Consider the following 15,741-nt stretch of genomic DNA (forward strand, 5'->3'; position numbering starts at 1 on the left):
GATGTTTTACTCGTTGAGGTTTCCACGTCTGAATTTTTGGTACCACCGCTTTGTGCATAATCCTTCCTGATTTCCAGTATTTGCCAGCAGTCGCCCTGTCAGTCAAAAGGCATTGTAGCAGCAGGAAGCCCATTGTTTTGTGATCATTTCCTGCAGTAGCATAATGTCGAGATGTAAAGCTGATTTTGATATTCCGCTAAAATGCTTTTTAATGGGAAGGATTCTGTAGGCGGCTTTGAAACCACCCTCACAGGGGTTAAAATGTCAGCTGAGTTAGCCGATGTAAGTCTGACTTTTATTTTAAGCATCTCTAAAAAAACAACAACCCAGATTTCACTGAAATTAATCTAAGAAAACACTAACCGGCATCACGTATTATTAGCAACAATTAAGTATTTGGGGTGAAACAAAGCAGGCAAACAGGTATCAACAGTCAAAAGAAAAAGTTCAACTTTATGTTTGGGTTACTCGTTTTTGAAGCAAAGGAACAAGGCAAACAAATGAAAGAGATTAAAACAACGAAAATAATAGCAGTTGTTTGAGGCTTATTAATATTAAAGTGATGCCACTACTAATGAGCGTTTGCCATTGAAATCTGTACAAAGAGGACATGAAGTACATAGAGCATAAATATTTCTCTAATATTTGGCAAAGTCAGTATTCTCCAGTAGTTTCTGTATGCGCTTGCCAGGCTTACCGTCCATCCTATAGGCCATCATCAGGCTGCCACAGAGAGGCGTACAGTCCTTAAGCTTGGATGGAGTTATCCGTTTTTTTCTATGACTATATTTGCACCACATGCAACAATATCTGGCAAGATTGGAATACTATTTTGTTCTTTAAACTCGGATAAGCCGTTAAGAAGATGGATTGATTAATGAAATTCTTCCTTAAGAGCATATGTCAGATCATCCTTTAGAGCTCCTCCCTCCTTTGTAAACCAATAGATTTTACACTTGCCTGTGGGATCACACAATCTCTGTATGCAGCGACTGGCATGGTGTCCAAAGTTTGCTGGTACCACAACACCTGAGAAAGCGTGACACCTCACTTAGAGTCTTTGGGACTTTAAGAGCCCCACTGGTAATTTATTACCATTTATTTTCACTTAAATTGCGAAGTCCTGAATCTTTTGAAAGGCAAAGAGGAATAGAGTTGGAATTGTTACACTCTTGGGACGGCTTGTTCATTACGAAACACTGAAACAACATTTCTTGTGATGAGATAAAGGGAATTATAGGCCGGTCCAGTTATTTTTTACAACTGGCCTCGCAACATCTGTGGATACACTTTGATCTGATGAGTTGTAGCTGGGAACATTATCTCCTGGGCTCATCTTGTTTCAGTCCTTAATTAGTTCTCTGCTTGGAAAAGCCCGTGCTTAGTCAGTTTCCTGTGCGGAGTGTAATGGACCGAATGTTGCAACATCAGGAGACTTGACTGCTTGCCTGCCAGCTCTGTCAGGAGTGAGATAATGTCACACAGCTGCTGACTCAGAGGGTCATTGTCCAGCAGTTTAAAGCAGTGTTGGCTTCTTCACACAGTCACAAAACACCGCAGGATGACTGCTGGCTGAAGATGTTTCAGTCTTTAAAATTAAATTAAAGTATTTTAAAAATTTTGACTTTGATGTAAAGCGTCATCTTTTAGCTTATTGCCAATAAACATTAAAACGTAGGAAGAAGTATTTATTGTACTTTTGGATTACAGCTGCCTAAGTGTTAAAACAAATAATTAAATTGTAATTAGAACGAATTAGTGCTGCAATCTCCCCACTCAATCAGTCACTAAGACTTGGGGATGAAAAAAAGACAGGACACATTTTGTGTGGCACATAATTTGTTTTTTTTCACCTCCCCCTTGCAGAGTCTGTTGTCCTATCTCTAGTCGACAGCAGTGACTTATGAGAGCTGTCAGTCAAGCACAAAAACTTCATCCGCCTCGGGAATCTGTTCATAAAGGATGGACGTGAGAGAGAAATGAAGCTTCATTGTTCAACTACTGAGACAAATGGCTATACAACGTTACAATTTTTGTTATTTTTCCCTCCATTAATTCTGCCCAGAAATAGATGTATTGTGTTTTTAAAGACGGCACACTTTATCTCCGCCTTTAAAGGCGGTTTTTGGTACCTAAAGATATCTTTAAAAAACTTTGGAAGTCACTGCTCTTTTTCAGGCTGCCGTACGTGTGCCCTTCAAGGTGTGCGGTGCTTTGTCAGCATTCTTTTTTTTCCTGTCAAACTTAAAAATATGCTGATGAACCAACGGTCACAATAACTCAAATTTTGACACATACATTAAGGGATGTCTACCTTTATAGCTAATTTTTTTGAATTTAACAATACTCATCACATGAAACTCATCACATGAGAGCAATGACACTCAAATAATACTCAGTTAAAATTTTTGTCTAACATTGTTTATTATATTTAAAAAAACTCTTTGTGAGTCACCTCTATGGATAAATTTCTAATGCTTATTCAAATCCAGAGTTTTGCTGATTGTTCTTTAACAGAAAAAAAGCATAATAGTCATACAAATAGACAAATATCCCCATTACTATTAGTCTTTACCATTAGATGTGATTTCTGATCCTCTGAATAGGGTAGTTTTTAGTGTCAGAGACGTTACTTGTTCTGTCTTGGATCTCCTGAACAATTTTTGTCCATTCCAGTGATTGTTGGAAAGTCTTCACGCAACCATTTCTTAGTTATTTCTTTCCCAGGTGCAGTTTTTAAGTATCTGTCTGGTTTTTTGAGTACAGTTGGCAGATTCCCCAAACACATAACATTAAAATCAAAGTTGATCTATTGGCAGACTGATGATCTTTCTGTTTCCACATTCAGCCAGTCAGAGTAAACCAAAGGATGGTCCTGAAAGACTTCAGGAAGTGTCTTTTTTTTTAATATCAGTTTTACTAACTAAACACTAAAGCAACATCTTGAATGGGCTGCCCACAGGGGCCCATAATGTTGGACCAATAATCCTGTTAAAATGCTCCAAAATAGGAAGGAGAGCTGTGACTCCAGGCTGTTGGCTACATTTGAGCACACCTGTCAGACAGAGCGTCCACTATGCAAATGGATGACATTCAACAGTCATGGGGAAATTACCTGCAGAGATCAAAGACATTTTTGTACCAGGCTGTAAACATACTGTGAGGGTTGCTGGATTGCTGCCCGGGAAGAATATGTTTCGAATGGTTTGGAAAATTTGGTGCTGGTTCTCAACTAAAAACAGTTGGTAGATCCCTTCTTTAATGTAACATCCTCAGCCATACACAAAGCATGGCTAACCCTAGTTATTCGAAACTTCTGAAACCTTTAGTGAGGGAATTTCCTTCTTCTTGGTCTGTGAGAGATCACTTACCAGAGTCACCCCACCCCACCCCCAATCTGGAGAAACCGAGTTCTTCCCTTTTCTGAGCTTGCCTCGCATAGTTAACATGCCTTAACTCCTTTATAAAACCTGCCACATACCTAATGTTGTGCATTCAAGGAGTGACCCATGGAAAGGAGCGTGCAGCACACATGATTTGCTTCAGTATAAATGCTCCTTGTTATCGCATCCTTACATATGTCAACCGGTGTAACAGTCCTCTTTTGTCCTTGGCCAAGCGTGCTTGCCAAGTGCTTCTGCGCAAGTTTGCTGAATGTCCTCCCTGCACGAGTGAACCTGATCTCATAAGATTTCCACAACCCTACTCATGCGGCGTACTTGCACGCCTCCTGAGCAGATGCTTTCATGCAAACACTTTGTGGGATAAGCCACTTTCTCTTTCATTCATCCTGGCTCAGTTTTAACACACTCATTGGGCTACTCGGTCATTTGTAGCAGCACGGAGAAACCTAGTATTCAAATTTATTCAGCTGTTTACAGCATCAGCCTGAAAATATCTGTCTAGACTGTGAAAAGCTCACCTCTGTCTACTCCTCCCTGAGGCCAAGAAGAAGCCCAGGAACGTTTCAGTTTTGAGTTTTCTGCTTTCTTAGCTCGCTGTTTGTGGGAGAAGAAATGTGTATTCATGAGTAGTTCGCGGTTATATTTCGTCTCATATTTCTTTTCTTTTGTCTTTGTCGCAGAACGCAGAAGTGTCGGTGTTTGAGGTGAACATCAGATTTGTTGGAGGTCTGCTGTCCGCCTACTACTTGTCTGGAAAAGAGGTAAGTAGAGAAATAAACCTTCCTGTGTTTTGCTTTTATTTATTTATTTATTTTTCTGCCACCTCTGCATTGAATGAAACTTTGGGGAGTCTTTGGGGAATCTCAGCCTGTAGTCTGATTGATGAAACAGATGGTAGAGTAGAGACTGAATGAATTAATGTTTTCATGTGCTCAAAATCTTTGGCATTATCCCCTTTAATAGCTGGTGCAGTTAGATGCCTCCCATATGGCAGGGTGAATTTAAGTTCTTCGTTTGAGTACCGTTGCTCCGTCATCTAATTTGATTGATTTGCTTCCAGCCTTCCTATGGGTGGAAGATTAACTTCTGCGTTGTTGTTCTTGGATCTTGTCTTCTGTAGCGCTTTTTCACTATTAACAGTTCTATTTCATGTGCTTTAAATACTGAAAGCTGTTGTATTATTAAAGAGTTGAGCAGGGAATTTGCTTATAGACAAAGAACCTTTAGAGGAACTACTGCAGGGACCAGGGCCTGAATTAAGTTCTGGAATCACCCCCTAATGTCCTTACTTTGGTGCTGGTACTTTAGGTTTGTGGCTTACACCACCAAAATTTGCGACCGGTCAATCTTCTGCATTACCACAACCTTCTGGACTTTACTGGAGACCAGTGGCATTCAGCAAATCATGAATAGAAATCTATGGGAGAATTCTGAAATGCCAATGATGGTTGGTTATCTGCTTCCAGTGAGCCATCAACAGACAAAATGGGAAAACACATGACACATGCGAACATTAAGCCTTACACCACTTTCGGCTGTGTGGTGGCAGCCATGACTGTCTCCCCTTTATAGTTTATTAAATATACTTTGTTTTACTTTTTCTTTGCATATTAAATCCACAGTGCAAATTAGCGCAGCATTTGTTCAGTGTTCTGGTTGGATAAGCACAGATACTGTCTGCATTTTGAATTTCTTTCTCTTAATGAAGCTGTAATGTTGTGAAACTATGTGCAAGTGTAGTAGAAGTGCAATTTTAATAAAAACCAACCAGATTTTACTGCTGTTTTTATGTCAGTGTGACCGAACGGCTTCAAAATAACTGCCCGGAAGTATTTCAGAGATGGCTGCTGAGTGGAAAGGCTTGCTTCAGGAACACATGTGAGGAAAATATAAGCCGAAATTGGCCAGCAGAGTATCTCACTCATGTTTACAGTGGCCTGAAAGGTGTAAGAGGCAGCATTATGCAGTTATTCAGCCTGACACAATTCTGTGAATGACTTCAAAGAGCTGCTATTTAACTCTATTCCTATGCAGTGGGGTTCATTAGCGACCTTTGCAGGAGTGGATATCAGCCAGATGGCAGCTAAGGAAAATGTAGGCTGATTTAAATCTCAGTTCAGTTGGATTTCTTTATGTTCTACAGTAATATTTCACAGACACCTGAACCATGTTTTCATTTAGTTGTTAGCTTGTCTTTCACTTACTTTATTTAAGTTTGTCTCACAGTCTTTTGGGGGAAAAGAAGTTGCTGTGGCCTCTTTTAGATGAAGTTTTGGCTGTGCACAAAATTGGTTCAAGTTTGCCTTTGATGCTTTCTGCCAGACGGGCTCTGTAAGATGTTAAAGATCCTGCCAGTGAGGTTACTTTTCTTGAAAATGTGTTTTAACCCAAACCCTGAGATCTTCTTCCAAATCTAACCAAGTTGTTTTTGTTGCCAGACTGGAAACTTCTCTCACTTGTACAAAAATAAGGTTTAAAGCAGCTATCCCTTTGTCATATGTCAGCAGACTAATTTCCCACTTCTCTGCTGATGTTTACATTGAAATGCAGCCAGTCATGTGGTCTGAAGCAACTTTTACTTTCTTCTGTAGTAAAAGAGTGAAAGTTCAGGACACTTGGGGTCAGCGCTCTGCTTGACTTTATAGGTGAAAGGGAACTGAGCGGTGGTGTTCCCTCCACCCTCAGGGACTGAATATGTCCTGAAGTGTCTGAGTGCTGAAAAACTATTTCTGCAGCCTTGTTTTATGCAGGAAAAACGAGCAAGGAGGGAGATTCCACAGGGCTTCTCACTTTACTCATAGTGCCAGACCTGTTGTGCTTGTGTGCATGTGTATAAATCTGCTCAGCGACAAGAGGCTGTGAAAATGACACCAGCAGGGTATTGCGCTACTCTGCCGATGCAGAAGTGGTGTCTTAAACTCAGTTTTTTCTTGATGCCATATCTCCTTCATCTCTTCAGCTTATGACATTCAGTCTCTAAATGAATGATGAAGCCCCACTAAAGAACAGATAATTCTGCACATCATTACAGCCCCAAAAACCTGATACCAGCATAAGCATACCCCATACCCCAAAGATCTTCACAGTTGATTTCTGTTTTTTAGACTGATGTCACCAAGTGGGATTTTCCTTTAAGTGGCTTCTTCATTACCGCTGACACTTCAGCAGTAATCAGTTCTTTACATGCAGGTATACACCCTAATCTACATCTTCATCCCGGCAGTGAATGAACGACGCTTGTGAGGCTAAGCGCTTCTTTATTAGCAGAGGGAGGCGGTGTGGGCAGAAGTCAGACTGGAGAGCCAAACCCATTTCCAAGTTCAGTGAGCATTTCCATGCTTCACCACACACAGAAAATCTGGAGGAATATTATTTCTTACTTCAGATGTATGGATCATGACATAAAACTAAACAGTAAAACTAATAAGAACAGCGAGCGCTACTTAAAGAGTGCAAAGTGGTTAAGTTGTAAGAAGACAATAGTTTAATATTTCCTACTTTGAGTCCTAAAGCTGATAACAAAGTGGGCAGTATAATACTAATGACAGTGTGAGCCTATGTGTGTGTCACCATAGTAAAGCTTTTGCATAACCATATGTGAGTTATTCTTTCTTTTTTTGTTGTTGTTTTTCTGTTTTTTTATTATCCCTCAGTCATAAAAAGGTGATTGGGTATTGTTGTCACCACACCGGGTGGATGGGTGGACAGAGTGGACACTAAAATTTGTGGACACAAAAACTTGATAAATATGTCTCCAAGGATTTTCAAATGGATACCATAAGTGTATCTGTAAAAAATCTCAAATGAGGTTGAACCTCGGTGACCTTGGCCTCAAGGTCAAGGTCAGAGGTCAAGTTTTCTTAACTCAAGAAGGAAGTAAGCTTTGATTGTCAAATATACATGGGTGGCTGTAGCTCAGGTGGCAGAGCAGGTCAGCCACTAACCAGAACGTTGGTGGTTCGGTCCCAGGCTGCTCCAGGCTGCATGCCAAATATTCTTGGGCAAAAAGGTCTGGCAGCCTCGCCTCTGTCAGTGTGCCCCAGGGCAGCTGTGGCTACAATGTAGCTTGCCATCACCAATGTGTGTGAATGGGTGAATGACTGAATGTAGTGTAAAGTGCTTTGGGGTCCTTAGGGACTAAGTATACAAATACAGGATATTTACCATATTATAGGAGCAACTACTAGAAGGGTCAGGGGTAGCTCTGGCAGCCGTCAGTACATTTTTTCCCACCCGCTATTTGTCTGTGGTGGGTTTGGCTACAGTGTGGTTCAAGAGGTAGAGCACAAGGTCAGAGTTTTGATCCCCAGCTGCTCTGGTCTGCATGTAAAATGTGCTTTGGCCAGTAACTGAACTCTAAAATTGCCCCGATTCAGCCATCAGAGTATCAATGTGTAAGGTAGAAAATGTTTGAAGGTATTCAAAAAAACCTAAAAAAACGCCCAACATTTTTTAATGTTTAGAAAGCTGATAGCAAGCTTCCTGCATTAATCTTTATTGGCAGCCATAATAATGAGAAAATTCGAAGCTTTTGGCATCATCTGAACTGATTATCCTCTCAACATGAGCGAGACAGTGAATTGAAAACTGACTCCCCATCTTTCTCACTCGCAATCACTCTTAGATCCATTTCTTTTATGAGTGTCGCTCAGTTCACCATCCTCTTCTATTTCATTGCCGCTACACAAGGTCCCATTCATTCACCTCAAGGTCAGGGTTCTCTCATGGATAGATGGCCAACAGGTAGCCTCGGAGGACTGAAAGCATGTGATAGTGAAGATGACTGAATGTGGGTAGTGGTGATGCTCTGAATGTCCGTCAGTGTATGGTTGCAAAACTGCTGGGTAAAACTGCTTTCATGGCTTATGCAGGCTTATGCTTTAAGTACACATGTTCAATTGCTCATAAATGTAAATGTCTAATCAGGCGTTTAGTCATGGCGACATGGTTAAGATGACTTGATGAAGTTCAAATGGAAAGGAAGTTCACGTGAGTGATTTTGTAGCACGGATGTCAGAAACTGCTGATCTGCTGGGATTTTCCTGCACAACTATCTCTCGGGTTCAGAAACAGTCAGAAACAAGACTGTCTAGACTGCCTCGAACTGTAACTCAAACAATCGCTCATGGCAACCAAAGTATGCAGAAGAGCCTCTGGATGCTCAACACATTGGACCTTGAAGCAGAAGACGACAACTGGTGCCCCTCCTGTCAGCTAAGAACAAGAAACTCAGGCTACAGTTCACATAGACTCACTAAAACTGGACAATAGACGATTGGAAAAATCTGATGTGACTTGATTTCATCTTTTGATCATCGATTGATCATCTCAAACTGGTTTCTGGCACGAGAATGAGTTCACTGTACTCAAATGGCTGTCACAGTCACCAGATGGCATAGAGTTGCCCTGTCAACATGGACCTAAATCTCTGAGGAATTTTCTCAAAACCTTATTGAGTCTATAAAGCAGTTCTTAGGGCAAAGAGGGCCAAACACAATACTAGCAAGGGTTTGAATCTAATGGAAAAAAGATGTGCTCCGTGCTAAAAACCAGTTAAAGTTAAATTCCATCCCAAAGAAAACAAAAATCTATATTGTCTTACAGGTGAAGTTTAAAGCAGAAAACACAAAATTTGAATTTGTGTTTTTCATTTTCACAGTTGGTAGAATTACAGACCTTTAATTCTTCATTTTCACCTAGCGCATTAGAGGTTTTCTAGATGAGTCCAGTTCTTCTCACCTACAGGCTTAAACTCCCACTACCCACATCCAGGTACATTATGTGGAGAGATATTTTTATAACAATTGAACACTTGATAGACATTATGTAACTTCCAATTCAGAGTAGCCAAAGAAGATACTTTTTAAAGCGTGAGGCAGCCAGATGAATACAGAAAATAATACTGTAGATAAGATCATGACCTTAGAAAGTATTCCGCCTCTTGACTTTGTCTGCATTTTCTAGTGTTGTCGTCTGAATTGAAAATGAATTCATTAGAGATAGGAGACCTTGTCAACAGCCCACTCAGCATATTCAGAAATGATCCTTTCAGTTAAACAAAACCTCCCTTAAATGCATCAAAGTGCCCGCTCTGACCAGTGCAGGTCTGTGTGAGGCCTTTTATTTGTATTTTAATGTATTAGTATTAAAAAAATGCTATAGAGTGTAGTGACAACCTAGTGCTTGCTTTAATACATGTACGAATAAAATACAATGGTCATGTTTGAAGACTAGAGTTTATATTCAGAGTTTTTACATAATGTCACACCATTATGTGACAAAACAGGTTTTTCTTCTTCTTGCCTTTCAAGTATATTTACTAGTTTTTGTTCAGCAAGGATAGTTTTTAATTCAGATGCAGTCACTAAACTTCTTAAGAATAATACGAATAAGAATAAGAATAACTTTATTTATCCCGAGGGAAATTCTTTTGTCATGTACATGCTCAAAGTATAGGACTGCATGTGGACATGCTTCTTCAACCCCTTTCAAACAAGTCCTGTTGACCAGTTGCAGAAATCCCTTCTCCACAGCAACTCAGATAGTCAGTTGTTGGGTCATCTAAACTGACACTGGTGAGAATTTTAAATGGATCGAGCTTTTGAAGTTTTTAGCTTGATCTTATGACGTCTGCACTCTTGCAAATGAGATTTTTAATCTCAAGAGTATTGTTGTGCCATGAAGTGAAGTTTAAGTTAATAAAAAGTTCTAATGACCCTGAAACTAATGAGTGATCTTAGATAGCTGGCTAACCTTTGCTAATTAGAACTCACCACTGCAATAAAGAATATCCTGTCCTCCACCTCCCAACCAGCAGAATTATTGACCCGTCTCTATTGAAAATACATGGAACGGATTCTCCAAGGGATAATGTGTAAATCTTCTTCAAAGTGGAGCTCTGGCAGGAACTTTGCTCCTGTTAGTGACTGAAATACTGCAGCAGCTGCTGTACACCTGCACATGTACAGAAATCTGTGTTTTCATTTTTTCAGGAAGGATTTTGAGAGTGCCTTTATTAGATGGTTACAGCTAGATGACAGGAAAGTAAAGGAGAGAGTGCCGGGAGGTGACAAGCAGGAAATGGCCTGCAAAATCGAACCCAGGCTGCACAGCATCTGCGCATGTGGTGTGAATTCCACCAGGTGAGCTGTAGGGTGTCTGATAATTGGCAGGGTTTTGCTGCATTCATGTGGAGTGTCCAGCACTGGTCAGCATGCTGTAAAACTTTTTTCTTCTTTTTGCCTTTCAAGGCTCCGTGACAAAAAAAAAAAAAGAACTTGAATAAAATGAACTCAATACTCAAAAAAATAAAATAACATGAAATAAAAAAAAACCTTGCAAAGGCCTACACCTGGAGATCTTAAGGTGTTTTCATGTGAGATGTTTAATGGGTGTTAAGGCTGAAGAGCCAAGAACACCCGGAAGGTCACTTTAAATGTTGAAATATCTTTTATATCAAAAAGCCTTAAATAGGAATAATTTTTTTTAATTGTAGCTGCTGAAAACAATTAAAATTTTAAATCTAAGGCCTGTTGGTGATTGGGCTTGGATGTGAAAACCAGTTTTTGAAAGTTTAGAAGACGAAATTAAATGAGGTGTAAGTTAAAGTCAGGTGTCATGTTTTAGGAGCATTCAACAGCTTTTATCCATTTTGGAGTCTTCGCCAGTCTCGACAACATCCGTCTTGAAAGCAATCTGAACTGAAATGCATTTTGCAGTTCTGCTTACAGCCTAAATTTTGGGACAGAGGAGAGATTGTTGTCTTGACGAGTGTGATAAACCAGGAGAGAGCGGTGAAAAGTGCCAAAGACGCCCAGAAGGAGCAGCTAGAGGAGCAGAGGGACTCTGTGTCTTTGGCTCTGACTCAGAAAGACTGACTCTTTGATGAAAATTTGATCAGAAAAGTACACCCGGTACTGGCTGTATGCACCCTACTGGCAAGCTTTTAACGTCTCCGGCTGCATACAGATGTTAGCATGTGACCTCATCTACTGACGAAAGGGGGGGGGGGAGTGGATGTGTAAACAAAGTATAGAAAGGTGTGCAAAGTATAAGGCTTCCAGTCATCTTCATAATCAAAGCAAAGTGCTTAAAGTGGGGGTAAGACAAAGAAAGGACAAACTGAGTAAGACATGTGAGCAGGTAAGCTGAGAGAGTGAGAGAATAGGAAGAAGGAAGCAGTGCATGAAGGAAGATATTGTCTGTGGGAGACCTGAAAGGAGTGTGGAAAGAGGTGATGATGGATGGAGGAACGAAACTGAAAGCAGTGATGGAAAAAGTCTGAAATAATACAAAATAGAAAATCAAGCGGCTGGTGCTGTGTCCCAGCTTCATCCACACAATAAAAGCAAAGAGAGGAATTTTGAATTGTAATGTGTAAAATTTAAATTACAGCTTTGGAAGAATTAACACGTCTTCGCTGTGAAAATCTAATTAAATTTTGCATTATTCATCGTAAGAAGAGATTTTCATCCTCTTCAAACCTTTATTCCACAGTGATTAGAATGAATTGAAGTGATGAATCCTGATTATGATGAAAACTAATCCCAATCTCCTTTAGTTGTGTCTGACAGAGTAATCTGATGATTGCAGGGATGAGTGTCCCAGCTGCTTACCCCATCCCTTAAACCAACACAGATTAAACTGAAAAATCCTGTCACTCGATAACAAACCTAGACACTCGACTCTCTGGTGTGTCGTGGACCTCTTTCAAAGACAGATGCCAAAAATAATCATATTTATCTAAAAGTAATGTAAAAACTGATCCTGTTGTCTTTGCAGCTTTGCTTATAGAAGACAGAGCATCCACACTCACGTGATATACAAATGTAATGGTGCAGAATTCGACCAAACCATCCTGACATTGACAGTATAGGTGGTGTTAGGAAATAGGGCCTTAGTAATGGTTAAAAAAGGGGTACGTGTAACTAGTTGACTAGACAATTTAGTGTTGCTGTTAATCGGTTAAGAATTATAACGCAAGTTAACTGTGTCTGTTGGTTAGCCAAGGCTATACAACAATGACTTTATCATTTTAAGGTATTAAAGGGAAGCATCATGGTCATAGTGTGCAGGTATTTCTCTCATTGGTGGTTGCTTCAGTTGCTTGCCTCTGAAGTTAAGAGAAGTCAAGAGAAGCCCCTTTGCTCTGCCAGCAGTAGGCTTTTCATTCGATATTGCTAAAGGTCTCTGGTCTCCATGTCGCCGCTTGTCACTTCCTGTGTGGACATCCCTTAAAGCAGGGATTATACATGGACATCTACAGAAACAGGTGAATAGTCTCTCCTGTTTTAGTTGTTTCAGTCTGACTAAAAGGGGCATACATAGTTGGTGCATTATAGGGTATTGCCTCTTGGTCTAGTAACAAAAGTTACGTCAATCGGCCGCAAGTGGTGGAATAGTGTGGATGCTACACTGTTAATCGTACCCATGTGAGCATAAAGCTTCTTTCAGCTGCTTCCTTATTCACACAGCAGGTGGCACACTATGGTACTGGGTGGTCGACCCCAAAGGGATTTGTGTCTCCTCCCGGGCTCAAACCAGAGCTCTTCGGTGCTTTGGGCAAACTTGCAAACCATTGAGTGCATTGTCATCCTGTGTCTGTACTCGGGCCTCACTCTGCCCTAAACCTAACTGAGTATTTCCAGCTGTGTAAAGGCATCTCAACTAGACACTGCTGTTGTGTTCTCATAGGAAAAGGAACAGTTTTAGATAACATGCTGTCAAAAATAAACACTTCTAACTGCTTAAAAGCTTCTCACCCAGATGATCTTAATCTCAATTATGAGATATATGAATGGGTATTTGTGACAGGGTTCCACTCAGTGCTGCTTTCTTATAACTTAGCCATTTGTCTGGAGAAGCATTAGCTGTCTTGCCTCCCCCCTGTATTATTGAAAGCACTTGATTGTTTCATGGATCTCAATGGCATTGAACAACAGAAATTAGCTGAACATTCGGTTCCTCTTGCCAGGCCTTGATTCATTTCCTGAAAGGTTTTATTGTCACTGATTGATCCGATGGCACAAGAAGCTGGGCAGCCTGGCTTGGGATAGCACAAAACGCCTTTGCCAATTCCTTCTACTAAATTATAGGTCTCCATTAAGATAAGTTTTCCCCAAGTATATTCACAAATCTTAGCAACACTCTAATCTCCAGTCTTCCACTCTGATACTCAGCCTTTGTGATTCAATCAAACAGTTAAAGCTGCTTGAAATAGCCTGTGAGTGAGCTGAAATCAGGCTCCTTGGAGCTTTCATTAATAATTTTCAGTAAGCCTTGCCCATATTTCAGAGTTATTAAATAATCCTAGCATTACTCTCATGCACACTGTTAAATCAGTTACAAAAACACTATTACCAGGTTATTGCTTAACATAATTTTGTTTGCTTTGTCACTTTTCTATCTCTGTTATTAAGGTACAAACAAGGTTTACATATGTCAGGATTAATCTTTATCTTATAATTCTTGCAGGCCTACATAGAAATACACACAGTGTTTATCCTTAATAATATGTTAAGTCAATATGAAGAAATATAAAATGTTGTTCTGTGGATTGCCTCAACAGAGAACAGGCGTGTTCACTTCCTGCATTTAAACACTGCGCCTCATGATGACAAGTACAAGAGCCTATAAGTGCTGTTTTGCTTATAATAACATTTCTCCCAGCCAGTAGCTGACAGTCAGTCGTTCTAATATGACATGAATGCAGCATTACACAGAAAAGGAAACGAGGCAAGATCAAGGCAGAGAAACGAGGAGGCACACTGAAAGAGGCTGAGAGAGGAGTCGGCACTCCCTAAGCTAAAGTTGAGAAACAGCAGGAAGTCTACATGTGCACTTTTTTTATGTTATGCAGACATATGGCTGACAAGGCGGTAATTTGAACAGCTGCTTCCCTAAAGAAACAAAACAAAACAAAAAAGAAAAAAAAAAAAGATTTTTGTGGCTTCTTTACTTTTTTTTTTTTCTGAATTTTCTTAAAAATTCCAAGCGGCTTCTTCACAGATGTTAGCCCAGCAAATAAAAAACAGAAGCAAATAAAAACAGCTTTAAATACTATGCTTACCTCTGTGCTAGCCCTTATTAGCCCTGGGCTTGGAACACTCATGTGACTTGTAATAGCAGATAGTTATCCCAAAGTCTGACTCGTGGTGGGCAACAAAGCAATTGAATGTTTATTGCCTAAGCAGAATTAAACTAGATGTCTGCCATCAGCAGTCTGAAAATGTTCATTCAAGGCTGTATTGTTGAAGCATGACTCATAATCCAGCATTTAATGACATCCCTGGGTTAATAATAACAAATAAAATTAGGGTTCTTTTTTAATCTGGGATTTAGATTAGTGCATGGATAAGCAGTACAAGTTCATCTTTGACATATTAAAACCAAAATATTATCAGAGTTTGCTCATACACTCCATCTTCTTGGGTCCTCAACTCCAGACTCCCTCTGGCATTTCTTTATATTGTAATCAACTGTGTCCAGTCATTTCCCTCATTTGGTACCAATGAGGATGTGCTCAGCTATGGCAAATCTACTTTTCTGGTTGTTCTGAACAAACCACGTATCGAGTTGGGTGGATAGAGAGTCATGTCCAAACAGAGGTCCTGTGTTGAAAACAACAAATGAGATGACGATGTGAAGGTGTGGAGATAAAACGAATGTGCTCCCGCTGTTAGCCAGAGGCTCAGACAATGAAAAATACATCTGAAAAAGAAGAAGAGCAAATACGGTTACGATAGGTGGCTGGCTGGCATGAGAAAATAGAGGAAAGATGATTGTTTGGGACAAGGAATGAGACGGGAAGCTGCAGATAACAGACTGTTTTGGTTTTGTTTGTTGTTTTTTATTTTAATCTAGTTATTCAGGAAGTACAGCAGTCATAAAACCTCTGCGTTCTCACATGCATTTTCCTGACCTATAACATGTCTGCTGACTTTCAACTGCATATGTTTATTCGTGGAACCTATTAGATTAGCTTTGTACAATCCACAGATCAAAATAATCCTTATTTGTCTTATACTGAGCCTTTGTGCTGCCTCAGTCTTCATCCTCTGTTTGAAACAAGCAGCTTATATGATAAGTTTATGGTGCTTTTATCTATAAGTAATTTTATCTAAAGTTCGGAGTCTAGTGTATCAGGGGGAGTCTTGCCCAGGAATACTTTGGCACATGGACAGGAGAAGCTAAGGATCAATCCACAGGCCTTCTGATTGGTAGATGACCTGCTCTACCACCTGACCCACACCCAGCCCAATCATCACAATGCATCGATCACTGTATGAGGCAAAGAATGATGCTGCATGAATGTGTGTGTGTGGGTGACAGCGACTTT

General features: G+C 40.1%; 1 protein-coding gene across 1 annotated transcript in view; it reads left to right on the plus strand.

Moving 5' to 3' along the window:
* Positions 1-15,741, plus strand: part of man1a1 (mannosidase, alpha, class 1A, member 1) — a 148,942-nt gene that overhangs the window by 67,347 nt on the left and 65,854 nt on the right. Inside the window, exon 4 of the mRNA XM_031750534.2 lies at positions 4,085-4,165. Within this exon, the coding sequence (XP_031606394.1) occupies positions 4,085-4,165 (81 nt within the window). The remainder of the gene's footprint in view (positions 1-4,084; positions 4,166-15,741) is intronic.

This window comes from Oreochromis aureus, linkage group 15 (assembly GCF_013358895.1).
Source record: "Oreochromis aureus strain Israel breed Guangdong linkage group 15, ZZ_aureus, whole genome shotgun sequence".
NCBI lineage: Eukaryota > Metazoa > Chordata > Actinopteri > Cichliformes > Cichlidae > Oreochromis > Oreochromis aureus.